The 23,182-nt window shown below is 39.4% G+C and overlaps 1 protein-coding gene across 1 annotated transcript in view; it reads left to right on the forward strand.

Moving 5' to 3' along the window:
- pappa2 (pappalysin 2) overlaps nucleotides 1-23,182 on the forward strand; it is a 236,315-nt gene that overhangs the window by 147,132 nt on the left and 66,001 nt on the right. The window contains exons 18-22 of the mRNA XM_034182745.1: nucleotides 2,730-2,798; nucleotides 2,873-2,969; nucleotides 3,823-4,000; nucleotides 17,285-17,498; nucleotides 20,902-21,070. Coding sequence (XP_034038636.1) covers nucleotides 2,730-2,798; nucleotides 2,873-2,969; nucleotides 3,823-4,000; nucleotides 17,285-17,498; nucleotides 20,902-21,070 — 727 coding nt within the window. The remainder of the gene's footprint in view (nucleotides 1-2,729; nucleotides 2,799-2,872; nucleotides 2,970-3,822; nucleotides 4,001-17,284; nucleotides 17,499-20,901; nucleotides 21,071-23,182) is intronic.

Genomic DNA, 23,182 nt, shown 5'->3' on the forward strand with positions numbered 1-23,182 from the left:
TGGTCCTTTCAAATCTCGGTTGTCGTCCTGTGTCCTTGTTTTTGTCTCTGTGATTATTGTTTTTCTGTGCTGATGGGGATTTTTTTTTTTTTCCTCATTGCTGCTGTGTAATGCAGCAGCTATGAGGGTTTTTTTTTTTTCCTCTCCTTTTCCCTCGTGTTTTACTTTCATATATATGTTTTATGTACCGGGCCGGCCCATGTGTTGTGTGTTGTGTGTGTGTTGTTTGTTATGGGTCGGTGTTGGTTTGCTCAGCCCTGCTGTTGACCAAGGCAGGGATGTACATCTGGAGCTGGTCCCCGGGCGCCTAATGGCGACTTCTGCTCCTACTGGCAATTAGGATTGGGTTAAATGCAGTAGACACATTTCATTGTGCAGGGAACATGTTCATGTTCTATATTGTGCATATGACAATAAATTTCTTTGAATCTTTGAATCTTTGAATCTTTGAATGAGGTCCCTAAGATAAGATGTGACCTGATTATTCAAAACCTTATAAGTAAGAAGAAGAATTTTAAATTCTATTCTAGAATTAACAGAAAGCCAATGAAGAGAGGCCAATATGGGTGAAATATGCTCTCTCCTTCTAGTCCCCGTCAGTACTCTAGCTGCAGCATTTTGAATTAACTGAAGGCTTTTCAGGGAACTTTTAAGACAACCTGATAATAATGAATTACAATAGTCCAGCCTAGAGGAAATAAATGCATGAATTAGTTTTTCAGCATCACTCTGAGACAAGACCTTTCTAATTTTAGAGATATTGCGCAAATGCAAAAAAGCAGTCCTACATATTTGCTTAATATGCGCATTGAAGGACATATCCTGATCAAAAATGACTCCAAGATTTCTCACAGTATTACTAGAGGTCAGGGTAATGCCATCCAGAGTAAGGATCTGGTTAGACACCATGTTTCTAAGATTTGTGGGGCCAAGTACAATAACTCCAGTTTTATCTGAATTTAAAAGCAGGAAATTAGAGGTCATCCATGTCTTTATGTCTGTAAGACATTCCTGTAGTTTAACTAATTGGTGTGTGTCCTCTGGCTTCATGGATAGATAAAGCTGGGTATCATCTGTGTAACAATGAAAATTTAAGCAATGCTTTCTAATAATACTGCCTAAGGGAAGCATGTATAAAGTGAATAAAATTGGTCCTAGCACAGAACCTTGTGGAACTCCATAATTAACCTTAGTCTGTGAAGAAGACTCCCCATTTACATGAACAAATTGTAATCTATTAGATAAATATGATTCAAACCAACGCAGCGCAGTGCCTTTAATACCTATGGCATGCTCTAATCTCTGTAATAAAATTTTATGGTCAACAGTATCAAAAGCAGCACTGAGGTCTAACAGAACAAGCACAGAGATGAGTCCACTGTCTGAGGCCATAAGAAGATCATTTGTAACCTTCACTAATGCTGTTTCTGTACTATGATGAATTCTAAAACCTGACTGAAACTCTTCAAATAGACCATTCCTCTGCAGATGATCAGTTAGCTGTTTTACAACTACCCTTTCAAGAATTTTTGAGAGAAAAGGAAGGCTGGAGATTGGCCTATAATTAGCTAAGATAGCTGGGTCAAGTGATGGCTTTTTAAGTAATGGTTTAATTACTGCCACCTTAAAAGCCTGTGGTACATAGCCAACTAATAAAGATAGATTGATCATATTTAAGATTGAAGCATTAATTAATGGTAGGGCTTCCTTGAGCAGCTTGGTAGGAATTGGGGTCTAATAGACATGAATCAAAGTTCTTTGTGGCGTTGTCAGGGGTTTTTTTCCCCTCACATTTTTCAGTTTCTGAATTCTTTTCAAATAATTTTCACAGAACATTGGTTTTCTCTGCTATGCACAATTTGTCATTGCTTTTTGGCACTTCCAACTGATAACTGGAAGATAGACAAACAGGCATAAAATTGGAACTTCCATCCAATTTTGGTGGTGTAGGTAAATCCATAACAGAAAAAATAAGAGTGATTGATGTACTTTTGATTGAGATATAATGCAAAATGTACACCAAATGGGCTTTTCAATATTAAATTCAAATGTCCACTAACACCACACTTTCTCAGGTGATAGTGAGTGCCAGTCTGCACCTCACTTTCAAATATAGGAGAGATTGGAGCACGTTTGATTAAGATATAATGTCAAATATACATTAAAAAGTTCATAATATATGACAAATTGTGGGTTCCAGGCTGTTCACAAACAAACAAAGGGCAAAAACATAACCCCACCCAACTTTGTTGGTGGAGGTAATGATTACAAAAAGAAGTATATACATGCTTAAAAAATGGGCATTTAAAAAAAAAAAATCTTATTTTATTGTTTAATATTTTAACAAAATATATTAAGACTGTGTTAGACTGAACAGGAGCAATGGGCTATGAGAATAAGGATGATACACCCTGCAGATACAGAGTGAATTCAGGATGTTGTTCTGCAGCTTGGTACAAATGAGAAATTCAGTGCACATTCCAACACTAGATTGCTGTTCTTTGTTCAAGTCTATATATGGAAGAAGCGTATGTTGCTATATGTCGTATATGTTGGTAGTGCAGAAACAATTACTTGCAGGTTAGTTGAAGGTCAGAACATATCCTTCGTATGCGATAAAAGTTAAAATCACACATGAATGATTTGATCCATGACCTATGATCATTTTTGGATTCCTTTCTGTTCCCTTTGTCCCTCATCCCTTTCCTTTCCTCTTTCCATCCCCGCAGTAATTGTTTGCGTCAGCCGTGTCAGATGGACAGCTGCACTCCTCCCAGTCTGGAACATGCCACTGTCAGGTGGGACTTATGGAACTAATCACTGTATAATTGTTGACATGCAGGAGTATCTGTGTGTTGATCTGTTTCTCTAGGTGTACGGGTAGAGTGGACGCCTCTCATTGCCTTGTGCAGTGTCACCGTGGTTTCAGCCTGACTGTACTCAGTGGCAGAGAAATCCCACCCCACAAGGTACAGTGGATGTTCCCTTATGATATATCTGTCCCCTCTTAATTCTAATTTACCTTCCTTTTTCTGAAAGTAGATGCTGACAAGATTAAAGTTCTCTTTATGCAAGAGAGATCTGTTCACCTGCTTTAGATCTGTTCATATTTTATAGACAATAGTTTTGACTTCAGATGTGTAAGAGAGGTGAAAATATAAAGCACAAATGTTTTGGTGGGCATGGGTCTGAGATATTCTTCCTGTAATATTGCCAAGGCATTTAACGATACTGTCATCGTCTTCATCAATCTGCATGGAGATATATGTTCAGTTGTCCATGTGGGAAACTGCACTCGTCTCCTCTCATTTGTAAATGTCACTCCCCAAGTTTCACAAAACCTGACAAATCCATTCAGCCATCCAGAGTAGTATTATTTACTGACCTACGTGATCTCAGTAAATTCAACAGCCTTGATGTGAATGTGGCCCTGCAGTGGACTGGCAGCCTGTCCAGGGTGTACCCTAACTCTCAGCCAATGACTGGTGGAATAGCCTTTGGATTTGTCTGGATTTGAACCTGCTCTGTTGCAGGTAGCCTGTCCTGTCCTCGTACTCGCCCTGTACTCGGATAATGGGCCTCTAACAGCCTCGTACTCATCACTAACATGCTTCTAACATCCTCATTTGTCCTCGTAGTACCTCGTACACAAATCGCCCCACACTATTTTTGGTCAATTTTAGTGTTTTCTCACTTTGCTTTAGTCAATAATGAACCAATAATGTCCCATGATGAAGACATGATCTTTTTACTTTCAAAAAGACCCATTTTTTAATACCTTCTCTCCTTCCTTGTGTCTTACTGTTGTTCCCGTTTTGTCAGAGAGAGATGGACCTGGAATGTTTTCATGGATCATGGGACAGTGTTGTTACCTGTCAGCCTGTTGACTGTGGCCTGCCTGATCAGTCTCATGTCTACCATGCCATATTCAGCTGCCCCTGGGGGACCACCTTTGGCAAACAGTGCTCTTTCACCTGTGGATCACCAGCAATACTCCAGGGTAAAGTGTTGGATCTGTTACTCTTACTTTTTTCAGTAAAGGTAACAACCTTGCCTCACATTGATTGCACAGCTAGCCATTGCATTTAATAGCAAACACAAGCCAACAAGAATTGAGGCATATTTTCTAAGCTCTTATGGAAAACAAGGAGCTATTAAAATGATACAGTGTGAGTACACTGTATATACTCCCTATTAGGAAATACATGGTAATTAGGTTTGGTAATGGGTACGTTTTTCAGACCATGTCCCTGCAAGTCAATATCTTACTTTCTTAACTAGTGCAGTGCCCGTAGGATGTTTTTACTTTTATGGGGGGGCAACAATGCAACAACAACGCTGATAAGGATGCAGAACACAATGCGCGGTTAAAAAAAAAAGCATGCAAAATTACACAAAAAAAAATCTGCGAAACTGCGAGGCCGCAAAAGGTGAACCGCATTATAGCGAGGGACCACTGTATACGCACATACATATACAAGTACATATGCATATATAAACATGATTGGAATTGAAAAAAATAGGAGCATCTTATTTACAATATGTGAAGTGGAATTTAGATGATGGTGATAAGGTGACATTAGTGCTGGGATTTGTAAACGATTTTTCATTGCACATGATTTGTGGACATATTAATATTGCATGTGATTTGTGGACATATTATTGCATGTGGTTATTTCACAGTGTTATTGTACAGTCTGACAGCAGCAGGGAGGAACGACCTGCGGTATCGTTCCTTGTTGTACTGAGGGTGCCTCAGTCTGTCACTGAAGGAGCTGCTCAGCTCTACTATAGTCAAGTGCAGAGGGAGAGAGGAGTTGTCCATGATGGATTTGAACTTGGCTAACACCCTCCTCTCAGCCACCTCCTCCAGAGAGTCCAGAGGACAACACAGGACAGAGCTGGACTTCCTGACCAGCTTATTCAGTCTCTTTCTCTCCTGTCTCTCTCCTCTCTCTTTCTCTTCTCTTCTCTTATATGAAACTAAAAGGATCCCTATTAAACAGGTTATTGGAAGAGGCTCGGATGCCTAACAGTGGCTAGTGCCTAACATTTTAAATAAATCTTGTAATCACATCCATATCTGTGTTGCACCAGTGTTCCTTTATATTGTTTTGTCCTGACCTGGTTGCACCGGATTGTTGTGGATGGTAGAAGTGTGGAGTACCTTCCTTTTTCAACTTTGTATATTATTTACTTGTACGGTCGCCATCATAAAATACACAACAAAAGTGAACTGAAAGCAACCAGTAAGTGAAATAAAAGTAATCACTCATAGCAAAATAAACAAACAACAAAAAAACTCACCTTTGTGCTTGACTGCCTCACTTCAGGGAGTGTTGGTGGCTGTTGTCAGCTGTGCAACGTGACAATATGGAGTTATCTGTTAACAAGAAAAAAATTCAACATTTGTGTCCGCTTCCTTGATACCACAGTGCTGTGTTGCTGTTTAAAAGCAAGACACATGCCACACTAACAAAACACTCCAGACACCCGATGACTACAAAACAACAACAAATAATGAACATGTTAAACCCAGCCTTTTTATGCACACCTACTGACTTTGCATAGGTATTTTCCATCACTTAAATACCAAAGTACCCTAATCCTAACCCTAACCCCAAACAAGAACAATTGCACATATGAAAGTGGGTGGTAACATGACATAGATAGCAATGTTTGAATGAAGATATTGTGTGTGTGTTAATGGCCGTAAGTGCAAAATTAAATTCAATCAGCCACTTGAAGATATGTGCAAAATAAGACAAGTACACACATTTTAACCGAAAATGTTATTTATTGACCATTTTCCAAATCAAAAATGAATGTCTTGAAAATGTTTTGTCTGCCAAAATACCCCCCACCCTCCCCACCCTTCACAGATACAGTGAGGAAAATAAGTATTTGAACACCCTGCGAAGTTCTCCCACTTAGAAATCATGGAGGGGTCTGAAATTTTCATCTTAGGTGCACGTCCACTGTGAGAGACATAATCTAAAAAAAAACAAATCTGGAAATCACAATGTATGATTTTTTTAATAATTTATTTGTATGTTACTGCTGCAAATAAGTATTTCAACACCTGTGAAAATCAATGTTAATATTTGGTACAGTAACCTTTGTTTGCAATTACAGAGATCAAACAATTCCTGTAGTTTCTTACCAGGTTTGCACACACTGCAGCAGGGATTTTGGTCACCTCCTCCATACAGATCTTCTCTAGCTCTTTCAGGTTTGGAGTTTCAGCTCCCTCCAAAGATTTTCTGTTAGTTGCCCTGGCTGTGTGTTTGGGGTCATTGTCATGCTGGAAGACCCAGCCATGACCCATCTTCAGTGCTTTTACTAAGGGAAGGAGGTTGTTTGCCAAAATCTCCCAATACATGACCCCATCCATCCTCCCTTCATTACGGTGCAGTTGTCCTGTCCCCTTTGCAGAAGAGCACCCCCAGACTATGATGTTTCCACCCCATGCTTCACGGTTGGGATGGTTTTCTTGGGGTTGTTCTCCTCCTCTAACAATGGTAAGTGGAGATGTTTCCAAAAAGCTCTATTCTGGTCTCATCTGACCACATGACCTTCTCCCGTGCCTCCTCTGGATCATCCAGATGGTCACTGGTGAACTTTAAACGGGCCTGGACATGTGCTGGCTTGAGCAGGGGGATCTTGCTGCCCTGCAGGATTTTAAACCATGACAGCACCATGTGTTACTAATGTAATCTTTGTGACTGTGGTCCCAGCTCTCTTCAGGTCATTGACCAGGTACTCCTGTGTAGTTCTGAGCTTTCTCAGAATCATCCTTACCCCACAAAGTGAGATCTTGCATGGAATCTCAGACTGAGGGAGATTGACAGTCATCTTGTGTGTCTTCCACTTTCTAATAAATAATATAACAGTTGTTGTCTTCTACCAAGCTGCTTGCCTGTTGTCCTGTAGTCCATCCCAGCCTTGTGAAGGTCTACAGTTTTGTCCCTGGAGTCCTTTGACAACTCTTTGGTCTTGGCTATGGTGGACAGGTTGGAGTGTGATTGATTGAGTGTGTGAACAGGTGTCTTTTACACAGGTAACAAGTTCAAACAGATGCAATGTAAAAAGTGCAGAATAAGAGGGCTTCTTAAAGAAAAATGAACAGGTCTGTGTGAGCCAGAATTATTGCTGGTTGGTTGGTGTTCAAATACTTATTTGCAGCAGTAACATACAAATAAATTATTAAAAATCATACATTGTGATTTCCGGATTTTTTTTTCTTAGATTGTCTCTCACAGTGGATGAAAATTTCAGACCCCTCCTTGATTTCTAAGTGGGAGAACTTGCAGGGTGTTCAAATACTTATTTTCCTCACTGTAGATGATTTTGATTTTATTGATTGAAACCAGCCTGCTCTAAACGGAATCACGGTCCATTCCTTGTGTCTATATACTTTGGCGAGCTAGGATATCATGAAGAAATTTCTTAATTAGTTTTTTTTTATTATTAAATTGTTGGCGCAAGGTGATGAGCATCAAATGCTTCAAGATTCTGGGATGGAGATAGGTAGTAACTTAGAATGGGTGTTACTATATTCTCTTCACATTGACAAAACTGGATAGGATGTGACCCAGACTGAGAATCACAGAGATTTGTGTACATTTTACTTGGGTGTGGAGCTGTCCATGGCACCGGTACTGGCCTGCTGTTTCAGCCCCCATGCGTGGCACTGGACATATGTATAACCTGAGAAAAAGTGGGGGGAAAAAAACTATCAGAAAATGTAACGTTGACAAAAAGGATGAAATAGAAAGACGTGATAAATGTCACCTTTCATTTTCTTTGAGTTGTGAATGTTTTGTTTCCTTTTGTTATAAATACGCTACTTAAATTAATGATTAATTGCAATGCTTTCTGTGTTAAAGGAGATTATGGGTTGATTGGTTGTATTTGGTAAAAATATCTGATATATAAAATACACATGAAAATAAATTGCCAAGGACAACACAAAGCGTAAAACATAATTATTTCTAATGTGGTCCTCTTGATACCAAGTAAGATGATAAAAAAAAAAAAAATCATAAGTAAAACTAGAGCACCATGCTCATAGAGGACAAACCTCCACCAACACTAGTTTCCAATTCCAAAAAATTTTCAAGGTCAAAGTCTTGTAGGAATGGCTTTTCATAAGCTAAAATATAATACAAAATATAGATCAAAATGGCTTTTCAATGTTAAAAATCAAATATTTGGTAAATCCCCAATCAGATGCCGACTGAGAGTGCCAGTTTGCTCCTCATTCTCACAAATGAGAGTAATTGAGGCACAACATGTACACAAAATGGGCTTTTCAATATTAAATTCAAATGCCCACAAAATCCACAGTCCAGATCAGATCTGGATCAAACTTTGTCAGGCGATGGTGATTGCCAATCTGCACCTTGCTTTCAAATATGAGAGTGATTGGGGCATATTTGATTAAGATATATTGTAAAATATACATTCAATTATTAAGTTAGGTTTTCAATGTTAAATTTAAATGGCCACAAAATCTGTAATCCGGATCAGATCACTCAATTAATTAATACCATCATACATAACACTCAAATATGAAAGAAATTCGATCTTTTTTGACAGAGTTATGAATTTTTGAAAATTTGTTTAATGTTAAATGATAGGGATTTTTTCCAATTTTCCAACATTTTTTCTGACTTTGACTTATAACCTTGAAACTTGAATCACTTCGTGCCTATCAGGATATGAATCTTCAGTAAAAATTTCATAATGGTATATGAAAAATTGTAGGTTACAGGCTGATCACAAGCAGACAAACAAACAAACAGGTGAAAACACTTCCGCTCAGCTTCGTTGGCAGAGGTAAAAACAGAAATACATAAAAATGCAAGAATAAAAATGAGGTGTAATCAAAATCATAGAAATAAGAGTTAAGTTAAAAACACCACGTCACAATTAAAATATACATTTCTGACTGGTTTTGTACTTTACTCCATAATTTTAAAAATGACTCGAGTCACTAATTAAAATGTCATCATGGCATCCCCTCGATGTCGAGGATGACTTTTTTCGCTGTCCGGATATAATTTTGTAGGTGTGAGTTCTCAGGTGACTGATGAGTCTGATTCTTGACTTGAAGTTTTGGTTGCATTGAGGGCATGTCAATTTTGGGGTATGCTTTGACTCAATTGTAGTTCTTTCTCCTTTCTTTTTTGCTGGTTCTCTTACAGCTCCTCACATCGTTTGGCTTCGAAGGTCTCTACTCCTTGTTTGATTGTTGTTCTCCAGAGTGGCCTGTCTCTCACGATGTCTTCCCGTTGTTAGGATCCATGTTGCATTTTGTTGAGATCAACACTGGCAGAGAGATGACTTCCTAAATAGCCCAAGTGGTCCACATTTTCCAGAAGCAAGTTGGATCAAGGACAGATTGTGAGCTCCTTTGTTCAGAGGTGGCTGGTAGACAACTTGGGTTTTCTTGACGATGTTCAGCCCAGAATTGTCTATGTGCGATGGAAAGCAGTCAGGATTTACATATTGGAACTCGATGCGGCTGCGGGTTGATATTTTGCACTTACTTTTCAGACGGGCAAGGTTGAACAGCTTACCAACCATTCTGTAGACAATTTTGATGCCTGGTGGTGCGTCGTCCTTGATGATGTGAAGAATGGTCGTGATAAAGCTAGTAAAGAGTGTAGGTGCGATGATGCAGCCTTGCTTCACTCCTGATGTCACTTTGAATGGCTCTGTGTTGCCTCTGTTGATATCGACTATGACAAGCATGTCGTCATAAAGGAGTCGGAGAATTCGAATGAACTTTTCCGAACAACCGTATCTGGTCACGAGTTCACAGAGGAGTTCTTTCGAGACACAGTCGAATGCTTTAGAGAGGTCATTGAAAGCCATGCGTGGACAAAGGCTGATGTTGCTCGCGGCATTTTTCTTGCAATTGGCACAATGTAAAGATCAGGTCTATTGTGTATTAAATGGACAATATGTGTCATTTTGCTCATTTGAAAGATGCAATACTTACTAGATCTGGTTGCTCATTTTTCTGTGAGGGATATGGAGTTTCCACACATTTTTATACACACAAACATTTAGTAAATCAGTCAGTATCGATTTATATATGTGTGGTATTGTCGACAACCCTCCTTTAATAAATCAGAAGAATTATCCTCAGAAACTGACATTGTTTCAGGGAGATAAAAACTTATAACCACATCTTTACACATTCTTCACACTTCTCTGTACACCCTTTTATGTCAGTCCTTGACAGCAATATGAACAAATCTTGTAATATAAATCGTAATGCAAGTTATGTGGTCAATGAGAAGAAACAATCATGACACACACACACGCGCGCACACACACACACACACACACACACACACACACACACACACACACACACACACACACACACACACACACACACACACGTGTTTGTGGTTGTGAAACCACAGTGAAATGTTGGAATGTCACAGAGTCAGCAGTAAGACTCATGCTCATGACCTCAATAGAGATTAGAAATAATATTACCTGTGGCTTTTGGTTTTAGAAATATGTTTGAAAGCCATCATGTCCTGTGTCATTCAGCACTAAAAGCGCACAGTACATCTGCAATGGAGTTTAATAATAACAGCACTAGCACCATGTTTAAAAGTTATAAAAAGGTAATGCCATGTTAAAGATTTATTACATTTTAGAGAAGCAGTAAGGTTGAGCGTTAAGATGATGCACATGCAGCAGAAAGACTCAGCGTGCTTCAAGTGGGGCTGTGGACAGAAAATATTAGCTTTGGGTCTGTTTGCTTCTGTTTGGAACAGCACAAGCCAGAGCCATGTAAAAAAAAAATAAAAATGAAGACTATTCAGTGAGAGAAAGGATCTGGTGGACATGATGATTTGGACTTGTTTATTGACTCCTTAACGTGTGTATTATTTGCATAGTATTACTTTTACTTTATCAATGTATTTACTTTACTTTACTTTACATTTCAGTACCAAGGTTGTACTGTCTAATACTAACAAGGCAACTTCAGTAATACACACAATCCCTTCCAAGCAGTACATACCCTTTCGAAGGAGATTGGTGGAGCCATCCTCCCCCCACCCCCAAATCCCAACTACCACCAATAATTTCAGTAGTAGAAAATAGATATTTGCCACTCGCCATCCTGTGTTTTCAGGCACAGTTTCTCATATCCTCTGACTGCTCTTGTCCGACAGCACCCCCAGCTTCAATAAGATGAAAACTCATGAAATATTTGGTGTTTTTCTGAATCTAGTAGATGGCAGTCTCATCAAAAATGGAATCAAAGCAAATTGAAGTACATTGTGCTTTGACCTCTTTAAAGATACTGACATCTAGTGGGCTCAGAAAAGACAGCAACAGCTTCATGAGGCCTCACTTGGCCAACACTGCTGCAAAGGAACAAATTCATACCACTGATGTAACACAACGTTTGTATTGTTCTTATTGTTCCGTCTATTTTGGTATGCTAGGCCGCAATACTTCCAAATCAAGACAACACTAGCAAATCCAGGATAAATTCTACAACAGTTAGTTGCATAAAAATTAAAAAAAGCTTACAAATAAATGGACTGCATTTGCTTTTCTATCCAATGCACATGCTCAAAGCACTTTACATTGATGCCTCACATTCATGCATTCATCAGCATGCTACCATGCAAAACTTTCAGCTATACACCAGGAGGAGCTTAGCCAAAGGACTGCACTGATTTTCCTGTCTGACAAGAAAATCAAACAAACACATTCCCAAAAAAAGTTGTGATACCTTTACTAATTTGTAATGTTTTCATTCCATCTCTGACACACTTAAAAGGTGTTTTGGCATAGAGTATACAAGCGATGATGAATTTCAGGTGTTATTTTGTGCCATGTATCATGCAAACACATCTTAAGGTATGGGGTTGTCATTTCATTTTCATTTCAAATTCTCCAAACATTCTCAATTGGGGACACGTCAGGACTGCAGGCAGGCCAGCCCAATATTTGTGTTTGGAGGAAGAACTTCCACAGTCATGCCTTTGTAATGTGGTTTTGCTTTGTCCGAGAAAGGTCCAGGTAGGAAGGGATTCCACATCCTTCCTGCTGTGAGCCAAGAGTGCTAACAACTAATCCAATGTGTTGCCCCCAAATGAAGGGATGTCCCTGGAAAATGGCTGGCAACATATGCTGCTCTAAAATCTCTTTGTACTTTTCTGCATTAATGCTACCATTACAGAAGTGTAAACTGTCTTTGCCAATGGCACTAAACAACCCCATACCATATCGGACCCTCGCTTTTGGACTTGTTGCTCATAACAGTCTGGATGGTCCTTTTTGTCTTTGGTCTGGAACACATGGCATCTATTTCTTCCACCAAAAAACTGGACTTGGAATACTAATTCATCTGACCACAGTACACAATTCCACTGTGTGATGGTCCAACCCAAATGTCTGTGAGCCCAGAGATGCCACCACAGCTTCTGGACAAGGTTAATATAAGGCTTCATTTTTTTTATTGTAAATTTTTTTTTAAGGGAAATTTGTAACTGTACCCCTGTATTGTAGTGATTGACAAAGATTTCCCAATGTAATCCCTTGCCCATGTGGTTATATCAGCTATTGATGAATGATGATTCTTGATGCAGTGACAGTGAGGGATTTGAGATCATACATATAAATATGATACATATACATATAAAATATAAACGCAACACTTTTGGTTTTACTCCCATTTTGTATGAGATGAACTCAAAGATCTAAAACTTTTTCCACATACACAATATCACCATTTCCCTCAAATATTGTTCACAAACCAGTCTAAATCTGTGATAGTGAGCACTTCTCCTTTGCTGAGATAATCCATCCCACCTCACAGGTGTGCCATACCAAGATGCTGATTAGACACCATGATTAGTGCACAGGTGTGCCTTAGACTGTCCACAATAAAAGGCCACTCTGAAAGGTGCAGTTTTGTTTTATTGGGGGGGGATACCAGTCAGTATCTGGTGTGACCACCATTTGCCTCATGCAGTGCAACACATCTCCTTCGCATAGAGTTGATCAGGTTGTAAATTGTGGCCTGTGGAATGTTGGTCCACTCCTCTTCAATGGCTGTGCGAAGTTGCTGGATATTGGCAGGAACTGGTACACGCTGTCGTATACACCGGTCCAGAGCATCCCAAACATGCTCAATGGGTGACATGTCCAGTGAGTATGCCGGCCATGCAAGAACTGGGACATTTTCAGCTTCCAAGAATTGTGTACAGATCCTTGCAACATGGGGCTGTGCATTATCCTGCTGCAACATGAGGTGATGTTTTTGGATGTATGGCACAACAATGGGCCTCAGGATCTCGTCACGGTATCTCTGTGGATTCAAAATGCCATCAATAAAATACACCTGTGTTCTTCGTCCATAACAGACGCCTGCCCATACCATAACCCCACCGCCACCATGGACCACTCGATCCACAACATTGACATCAGAAAACCGCTCACCCACACGACGCCACACACGCTGTCTGCCATCTGCCCTGAACAGTGTGAACCGGGATTCATCCGTGAAGAGAACACCTCTCCAATGTGCCAAATGCCAGTGAATGTGAGCATTTACCCACTCAAGTCGGTTACGACAACGAACTGGAGTCAGGTCAAGACCCCGATGAGGACGACGAGCATGCAGATGAGCTTCCCTGAGACGGTTTCTGACAGTTTGTGCAGAAATTCTTTGGTTATGCAAACCGATTGTTTCAGCAGCTGTCCGAGTGGCTGGTCTCAGACGATCTTGGAGGTGAACATGCTGGATGTGGAGGTCCTGGGCTGGTGTGGTTACACATGGTCTGTGGTTGTGAGGCTGGTTGGATGTACTGCCAAATTCTCTGAAACGCCTTTGGAGACGGCTTATGGTAGAGAAATGAACATTCAATACACGAGCAACAGCTCTGGTTGACATTCCTGCTGTCAGCATGCCAATTGCACGCTCCCTCAAATCTTGCGACATCTGTGGCATTGTGCTGTGTGATAAAACTGCACCTTTCAGAGTGGCCTTTTATTGTGGGCAGTCTAAGGCACACCTGTGTACTAATCATGGTGTCTAATCAGCATCTTGATATGGCACACCTGTGAGGTGGGATGGATTATCTCAGCAAAGGAGAAGTGCTCACTATCACATATTTAGACTGGTTTGTGAACAATATTTGAGGGAAATGGTGATATTGTGTATGTGGAAAAAGTTTTAGATCTTTGAGTTCATCTCATACAAAATGGGAGCAAAACCAAAAGTGTTGCGTTTATATTTTTGTTGAGTGTAGGTGTTTGGCTTTGGCAGCTGAAATTTCTCCATATTCCTTGAATTGTTTAATGATGTTGTGTACTGCAGAGGGAGGAATATGCAAATCTCTTTCAGTTTTTCTTTGAGAAACATTGTATTTACATGTCAATATTTTTCCTCATGCATTTGTTGACAAACTGGGGATCCTCTGCCCATCTTTGTTACTCAAACATGGCTTTTTGTGGATACTGATTTGAATCAAATCATGAATACAATCACCTGTTTGAAGTAACATCACTATTAGCCTAATTAATGTAATTCCCTTCAGACTTTTTCCCCTTATTTCACTGAGGATCACCACAGGAGATCCAAAGCTTGATGCCCTTCCTGACACAACTCAACATTACATGGAAAATGGGCAGTGGTGGCCTTGAACTGGGAACCTTTTTAAATCCACATTATTAGCCCTTACTTGCTGCTGTCCCAACTTTTTTGGAATGTGTTGGAGGCATTAAATGCAGGAATGGATGACAGACGGGTAAATTTCACAGTTGCTGAGGGCAGGTTTGAAGTATTTCATGGTTTTCAGTTCATATGCACAAAAACAAGGATTTGGCCCATGATCTAGCTTTTCTTTGGACAGTCGTGAGTCCTCACTATGTGGAACAAGCCGCAATAGTATGCTGACTGCGTTGACATATTGTATTATGAAAAATGATCAAAATGACAACTACAAATGAAATTCCCACAGCAATAACTGCTATACAGAAGGTGATCACTAAAATGCTGTCTTAAAGAGTGCAGGCAGCAGGCAGTGATGACATACGTGCACACTCTGTACCACCTGCAAGGCCAGAGTGGGGGGCCATTCCAAGCAGATTGTAATTGGAAACACAATTCATTTATTAAATAAATAAATAAATTATGGCATTGGAATCAGTCATATTTTTTAAAAATGTTTTGTTTATGGAAAAACTAATTTTTCCTTCATGTTCATGAACTCAGTACATCATGCTCATGTGACCACATTGCCAAGTGACATTGTCAATGTTATCAGATTCCAAATATTGAAATGTAAACACACCATCCAGTTTTTTAAGTAATTGTTACTACCTCCAACAGACAGAAGACATCTGAGTAAATGTCATCAGTCTGTTTATATATTAATTTACTCTTCCAAATAACATGGATTTTGCCATTATCTGTGTCGAGATGGTCCTTGGTTCAGGAAGGAACAGAATAATTTGTTACCTGATTCCTCATTCAAGTGTCCAAGTACTATTAACATTATTTGGAAGTCATTCAAAATGGTTGACTTCATCGATTTTGTGAACATGTATGAAGACGGAGTCCTGATATCTCTTGAGAGCCTTGAACGTATAGTGTTAACTGCAACTTGAGGCCTGGAACACTTGTAGTCAAATAACTTTTCTTAAAACACACGCTTTCTCTTTTTGTGTTGTGTTTCACTATTTGTATGATACGTTTGTATTACACTGTTCAACAGTGTTTTCTTGCATAGACATTGAGAACTGATTTAGGGTCATTTTTGGGATTTTGAGTCACATCACATTTTTTTGTAATCTGCATGTTCCTTACTGATGGATTACACAAACGTTGCTCATTCACTCACGGGTTTGACACCACTAATCATGCACAAAAAGCAACTTCAAACGCATAGTTTTTAAACCAGGTTTGCAAAATGTGAACAAGAGTCATAATATTGTGTATGGCACTGAAGAGGTGTGTGAGACTGCAACTTTTGCTTTAATGTTTGACACGAGAAATATGTTTTCATATCTCAAGCAAAACCCAAAGGACCTGTACAATAAATCGACACGGATACAATGTGCATGACGATGCATGAGGGTTCAGGTCCAGAAGTAGTAGGCAGTGACACGATTTTAGTTAATGACACGATTTTTTGTAAGACTTTCAGTTTTAATTCAAGAGAATTTAACATAAATATTGCATAAACCATTTAGGAATTACAGCCATTTTTCTACACAGTTCCTCTATTTTCATGGGCCAAACTAAGTATATTATTTTTAATACAAATCGTCAAGTTTGCAACAAAAGAATGGATACTCAAACGTTTCCAAGCCACGGAATATATCTTGGACTTCATTTAATCAATCATCAAGAAATAAAAACAGTATGGTACTGTGCGGTGAATCTATCTGTAGACTTTGTCCAAAATTGATTGCAAGAAGGAGAGAAGTGAAAGAAGACTTTCAAGATGTTACTGGCTTATGTGACTTTGATTAGAGAAGCTGGGCAAACTGCAATTTTTGTCTGTTGCACCACAAGCTGCACAACATCATAGTGGAGTGGAACAGACATTAAATCTCTTACAAATAAGATGTGAAATTTCAGCTATGGTTTCCCAGAAGGCACATGGGAGACTTGAGTGATTTGTTTTGTTGTATGAAACTTGTCCAGAGTTAACAAAGTGATTTGTATTAGCAATGATCTTATGTGCATCCAAAAAAATATTCACAGCGCTGCATTTTTTTACACATTTTTTTTATGTTACAGCCTCATTCCAAAATGGATGTCTTTTTTCCCCATTTTTTAGGTTTTTGCAAATTTATTAAAAATTTAATAACCTAAGAAATCACATGTACACATGTAAACTGTGTGAATACTTATGTACATGTGATTTCTTACTTTTTCATTTTTAATAAATTTGCAAAAATTAAATTGTCATTATGGGGTGTTGTGAGCAGAATTTTTTTGGGGGGAAAAATGAGTTTACTCCATTTTGGAATAATTCTGCAATATTTGTGTTAAATGCCTTTAATTAAAGGAGAAAATCCATATGACAAGCACTTCTTGCTCCATTGTGGTGGGGGACATTGGTGATGAAAAATTACAAAAAAAAACCCCAAAAAACAAAACTCACTATCCAACCTATGGGCCTGACTGTTGCAAATGTATAGAATAATGTAACCATATTAAAGTGACTACAATTAAGAATCCAGCATTTCTGCAAAGCGTGCTCACAGTAGCTGTCTTTTCCAGGTGACAGTGACAGGTTGGTGTGTTTGGAGGATGGTCTCTGGTCTTTCCCAGAGGCGTACTGCAAGATCGAGTGTGCAGAGGCTGCGACTCTACCCGATGCCAAGCTGTTAACGGCAGAATGCCTCACCTCAGGGCACAATATTGGCTCTGTGTGTCGTTACAAATGCAACCCAGGCTTCTACGTAATTGGAAGCCTGAAGAAGAAGACAGCAAGGTGAGTGTTGTTGGACTCGTGATGGCACAGCAACACAAATGTTAACCTGTATACACACCAATGTATAGCACATGAAATTAAATCTATGATATAATATCCACTGCAGTTTTATTTTCCTTTTACATCTGTATTCAGCTCTACCACCTCAAATTATAACGCGGTTACTGATGCCAGGCGCATTTACTGTATGGGCAAAAACATAAAACAGCTGCAACAATCTATTGTAACTATGTATTTATCACGGTTGTGCATTTAAAAAAAGTCAGCGTAGACAAAAAACAAAGTTGTATTTCATCAGGTCTTTCTGCATAATGGAGGAAATTTTCTTTTATTTTACAAGACTCCCATCACGCAGTTCTTGTTAAAATTAAGACTTTTGATGTGGCCATCTTATCCTACAATGTGAAAAAAGTATATCACATGTATGTACAAACACCCTTTGTGAAGGTTTAAATATGGATGGGTACAGTTTAAAAAGATATTTGTGTGCATTAGCTATGAAAAATATATTGACTTTCTCTTTAAGCTCACATGAAACTCCAGTAAAGTTTATACTGTCTTTAACTCGGTTTAACTTTGTTGTTAACTTGCCTTTTGCGTACAAATGTGCTCATTACTGCACATAGCTCACATGCTGTTAATGAGATGAGGGTTGCCTAATAAGACATAGCCTCTGGGCTGAGTTTATATCCTACTCTGACTGGAGTCAGCCAATTCTTTTCACATGGTTGCATCTGTATTTAGTGCATTAGCATGTTTACATACAGTATATATGGACCCGGCGCCACGAGGGGGCGGTTGGGGGCGACGCCCCTCTCACGTCATCAACCTCACCCCCTCGGATGTGAGAGTTATCAAAAATAAAAATAAAAAAGAAAGAAAAAGAAATACTGGAAAATATAGCGCCTCGCAGTTTCATGGATTTTTTTAGTCCAATTTTGCATGCCTTTTTTTTTTTTTATACAGCGCATTGTGCTCTGCGTCCTCATCAAGCAGGCCGGTGTTCTGTCGAGATGACAGGACACCTGTTGCGGCACCGCGAAGGGAGAGTACGCGCATTGTGTTCTGCGTGTCTGTTTATAAGAATCTTCTCGCCCAGAACAAAAAAAGAGCGCCAACAACTACCCATAACTGTGTTCTTCACTCGGAAAAAGACACCTGCAGGCAGGTTTGAGTGGAAAAAGGCGTGACAGTGGCGTGGCTCCAGGACAAAGAGGCGCGATCAGAGGAACTGTGAAATACTGGTCAGTCACTATTAATAATTTCTTATGTGTCCAACCTCGTAGGTTGATCGTTAAAATTAAATTCGTTAGTTCTAAAAGCCATCATAATTATTTATAGGAAAACATTCTATTTTTATTTCTCAAACAAATGTTTGGGCCTGAAAACAGGATGGTCTTATTTTTCTACAAAGGTTTGAACATTGAGAGTGTTTACACAGGAGAGAAAAGTGAGAAAATGTTATTGCCTGTTTGAGAAAAGTGTATAAAGTGTGTAGTGAGGGGTTTTACAGCCTTAAAACGTCTATAATTGTAAAAAATAACGCTAACTACTTTGCGGATTTCGGCTATTGCGGGCTATTTTTAGAACGTAACTCCCACGATAAACAAGGGACCACTGTATATCTACATGAAAGGTTTATCTTTGAACCGTTGTGTGACTGTCATGCCCAATTGCGCTGTGTTTGCGCTTGTGATGGAGAGCTGTATGTGGGGTTAATCTACTGTCTCGTGTCGTTTCTCAGATCAGTTGTTGGTTTGGTTTTGTGGTATGCAGGAGATCACTTGACCGAGGGTCTATACATTCAAATAATAATTAAAAAAATACTGTCATCATCACTCTTTACTCTTACTCAGTCAGTCTCTTACAACGGTGTAGCCTAAATACATATTAATTAAGCCATATTAATTTTTCGAACGGTGTCCACCTGGAGGTCTCTTACAGTTTCTGGAAAAAAATTGATGCAGCAAAGATCCAAATCATTCAGACATTTATTCGCAATTAAAAAATAGACGAGAGGGGTAGACCACACCTCACTCAAAGCCTGCTCACAGGCGAATGAAGCAACCGACAGGCATGAAAAAACTCACGCATGCGCACGAGGGTTCAAGCTTGGCTGACGCAATCACACGTGATTCAAATCCATATGGTTTTTGAAAAAAAAAAAATAAGGTTGGATACTTTTCTAACAGACCTCGTACACCGAGAGACAAAACCAAGTGTCCAAGGGAATAGTGTATAGGAACATCTGTGCTGCATACAGATTAGAAGTCCCCAAGTCCCGATAGGAGACACAGCTGAAGGTGGTTTAGAACAACAGGGGCAAGGTCCTATGGGATTTCACATTCCAGACAGACAAGCAGCTGCTGGCCAACCAACCAGACAGTGGTGTTGACAAGGGAAAGAATATCTCAATTGTGATCGATGTAGCAATCCCAGCCGACAGCAACATCAGAAAAGGAGCACAAGAAAATAGAGTATTGTGGTTGTTCAATGTGCCAATGTTCCTGTTTCTGGTTGAGAAAGACAAGTTTGACGAAACTTGCCCGTGGAATAAAATCTTTGTCCTTATTTGAGGAAACCTCCACAGCTGTGAGTGCCACTTCACACAGAGTGACACTTGTCACAAAGTGGAAGTTTGTAGGAGCCAAGAAAGAGATCTGAAAATAGTACTTCAGCAGAACATAGGTCTGCAATCTCTGAACCTTCTTTTTCAAACACCAATAGCAAGCAGCACTAGCAAACACAAAATCCTAAAATCTAAACTAATGGTAATAATAATCATATTGATGCTTTCAATGAAAGTAATGACAGTGGCAATGCTACTCTCGGTGTGGGAAAAGTACACTTCTTGATCCTAATATGAGTGGAAAACAAACTGGATTGTTGAGCACAAACTGCAAGATGGTCTGACAAACAATATAGAGAACATGGCTGATGTTTATGGTGGAGCTTCTGTACTGTAGAGCACATAGCTCATTAGGATGAGGGTTGGACTATCAATATGAAGACCTGAGTTTCATTCTTGGTCATGCTACCTGTCTGTGTCTTTGTACAAGAAACTTCATCTGCATTGTCTCGATCCACCCAGCTGTAAATGGGTACCGCTCTAGGGACGCATCCTACTTCAGAATGTCAAGGTGGGGTCAGGGATGGGCAGAGGTGCCAATAAGCATCAAGGCCAATATAAAACTCATCTGCTTCTTCTACTACCCCTTTAGTAGAAATATGTAACACAAGAGAGATGTGACTGAGAAACTCCATAGTGAACTACAGCTGGGGGTTGAAGAGGAGAAAAACAGGAAGTAGAGTCCTGACAGAAAAATGTGGTGATACTTGGCTTTCTGACATTTGGAGGTGGGAAGGTGTGTGCCAACTTGTATAACTATGTACTTTTTTCCAGGAAGTACTTCAAATTGGAGTGTCTAGAAGGAGGACTGTGGGAGGAAAGTGGCTGTGAACCAATATCCTGCCCCCTATTACCTGATGTATTCCAGGGCATGTACACTTGTACCAATGGTCTGTACTATGACACGGTCTGTACACTGCAGTGCCCGGACATAACAGAAAAGGTAAGTGCTGCTCAATCATCATGTTACCAGGTTTTTAGTCACACAACAAATTACTTTAATAATTCATAAGTTGTTTAAGTAATTTACTGATGAAAAATTGAACCTATAACAGGATCCATATTTTCAATATGAACAGTTGCTGTTGTCTTCTTTCAGTGAAAATCAAATATACTGTACTGTATTTTGCGGTTTATGTTCACCACACAAAATAAGTACTGGTAGTCTGACTATGGTGTCTTAATCCGTTTGAGTTTGAAATGGACAGCACTTTAATGATTTTAAAGACAAATGTGAAAATAATCAACAAAATAATTGATGGTGACAGTAACTGCTTCTTGCACCATGAACGTAGGTAAAATTCTGTGTAACTGATTTTGTACAACTCCCTTATGTTTGTGAAGCAGTATTTAAGAAACTGAAGCAAAATTTGCATTATTGCAAAGGTGCTCTTAAAGCCTAATTTGATACATATTTTAGCTTGATATTTGGAAAAAATAGTGTAATAGTGAAAATAGTGCAGAGCAGGTAGTTCTGTGGCATGAGTTGAACTCCCAACCTGTAGACTGGGGTGTACTTTTAGATGTATCTACTTTAAGCTACTTGTCTTTGTCTTTAGAAGATGAAAGGTTTTAGTCATGCTAATGCTCCCCTGAAGCATTTGCTAAAAATAGTCTGAAGGACCTCAATGACATGGTGAGATGCTGAAGAGCTTTGCTCGCTCATGTCTGAGACATATACGAGGGTAGGCTGAAAAGTTCTAAGGCTCACTATGGTGCAATTAATGCATTACTCCTTCATGGTGAGCCTTAGAACGTTTCAGCCTACCCTCGTACATATTAATGAGACCCAAGACAAGACCCTTTATCTCCAATGTGCCAGTCCACCCAAAGAAGTGGTGTCCAATCCTAGGAGAGTTGTGGGCTCGCATCCACTTCACGCTACAGTGCCTTGTATACCATACTGTTTGTATGTCTAACACTCATGTCACACCTTGACAATTTTCCGAGTGTATGCCAACTGTATTAAAAACACTGGCATACGTCTAATAGGTTATAGGTAAATTTTGTATAAGTTAAGAGCATGCTGTAGCACGCTGATATACGGCGTAATACGCGAGTATGTTTAAAAAATTTTGGGCATGCACAATATTTTCAGCGTATGCCAGCATATGACTCAAACATCCCAAATACATGGGCCATAAGTTGTAGATAAGTTATGCGATTGCTGACACACGTTTCTTGTAAGTTACTCATAAGTCAAAATACATCCACTGATGCTGTTCATTGATTGGCTCAACAACTGAAAGCTGCAGTCCTCATGTGAACAGTTCAGACTGTTTCAAATATTAAAACCATTCACATATGGAGTAAATATAAAGTCTTAATCTTGCCTGTTCGTTTCAGTCAGATTCATCATCACAGCCTGATGAAAACGTATCCACATTAAGTGTGCTGATTTTGGAAACCGGCATCCAAAAATAATTTAGTTCCTTGTCGTGGCTGAAGTAACATAGCATTTTTTCTCAGCACAGAACGCCGGTGCTTTGTGCCACAACAAGAAAATTATTGTAACAGATGAAAGCATCACAGCTCCTCATTCATTCATGTCAGTGTTTATCACAGACCCTTCAGCATTCTAAATGCAATGAAAATAAATCCCATGATCCACCAAGACAAAAAAAAAATTGTTAAATTGCTCCGTTTGGCCTCCGTGAGGAGTGGAGAGGCCACGTGACAGCATACGTGTGTTTGATGTCAGTATTTACCTGCCAGTCAAAAAAAAGTGTTCTGCTGCTGGTGGTCATGCAAACAAAGCTGGACTTAACTGTTCCAACTGGTACCATACCATGCAATACCGACCCGGACCACTCGGTGGCAACGGGGCTGTCAGAATACGCTAGCTATATTGTCAAGGTGTGACAGGGCCCTTAATGATTCATGCCTATTAAATACAAAAAATCTTCAGTGGCTTGGAAACCTACTGACTTCTCATTTGATTGTGTTATACTAAAGGTTGCATTACATTATTATGCAACACATTATTTTGCCATTGATAATTTTACTTAATTTGTATCATGTTGCAGACTAGAGATTTGTTTTTAGTTTGAGATTA

This window comes from Thalassophryne amazonica, chromosome 12 (assembly GCF_902500255.1).
Source record: "Thalassophryne amazonica chromosome 12, fThaAma1.1, whole genome shotgun sequence".
Classification (NCBI taxonomy): domain Eukaryota; kingdom Metazoa; phylum Chordata; class Actinopteri; order Batrachoidiformes; family Batrachoididae; genus Thalassophryne; species Thalassophryne amazonica.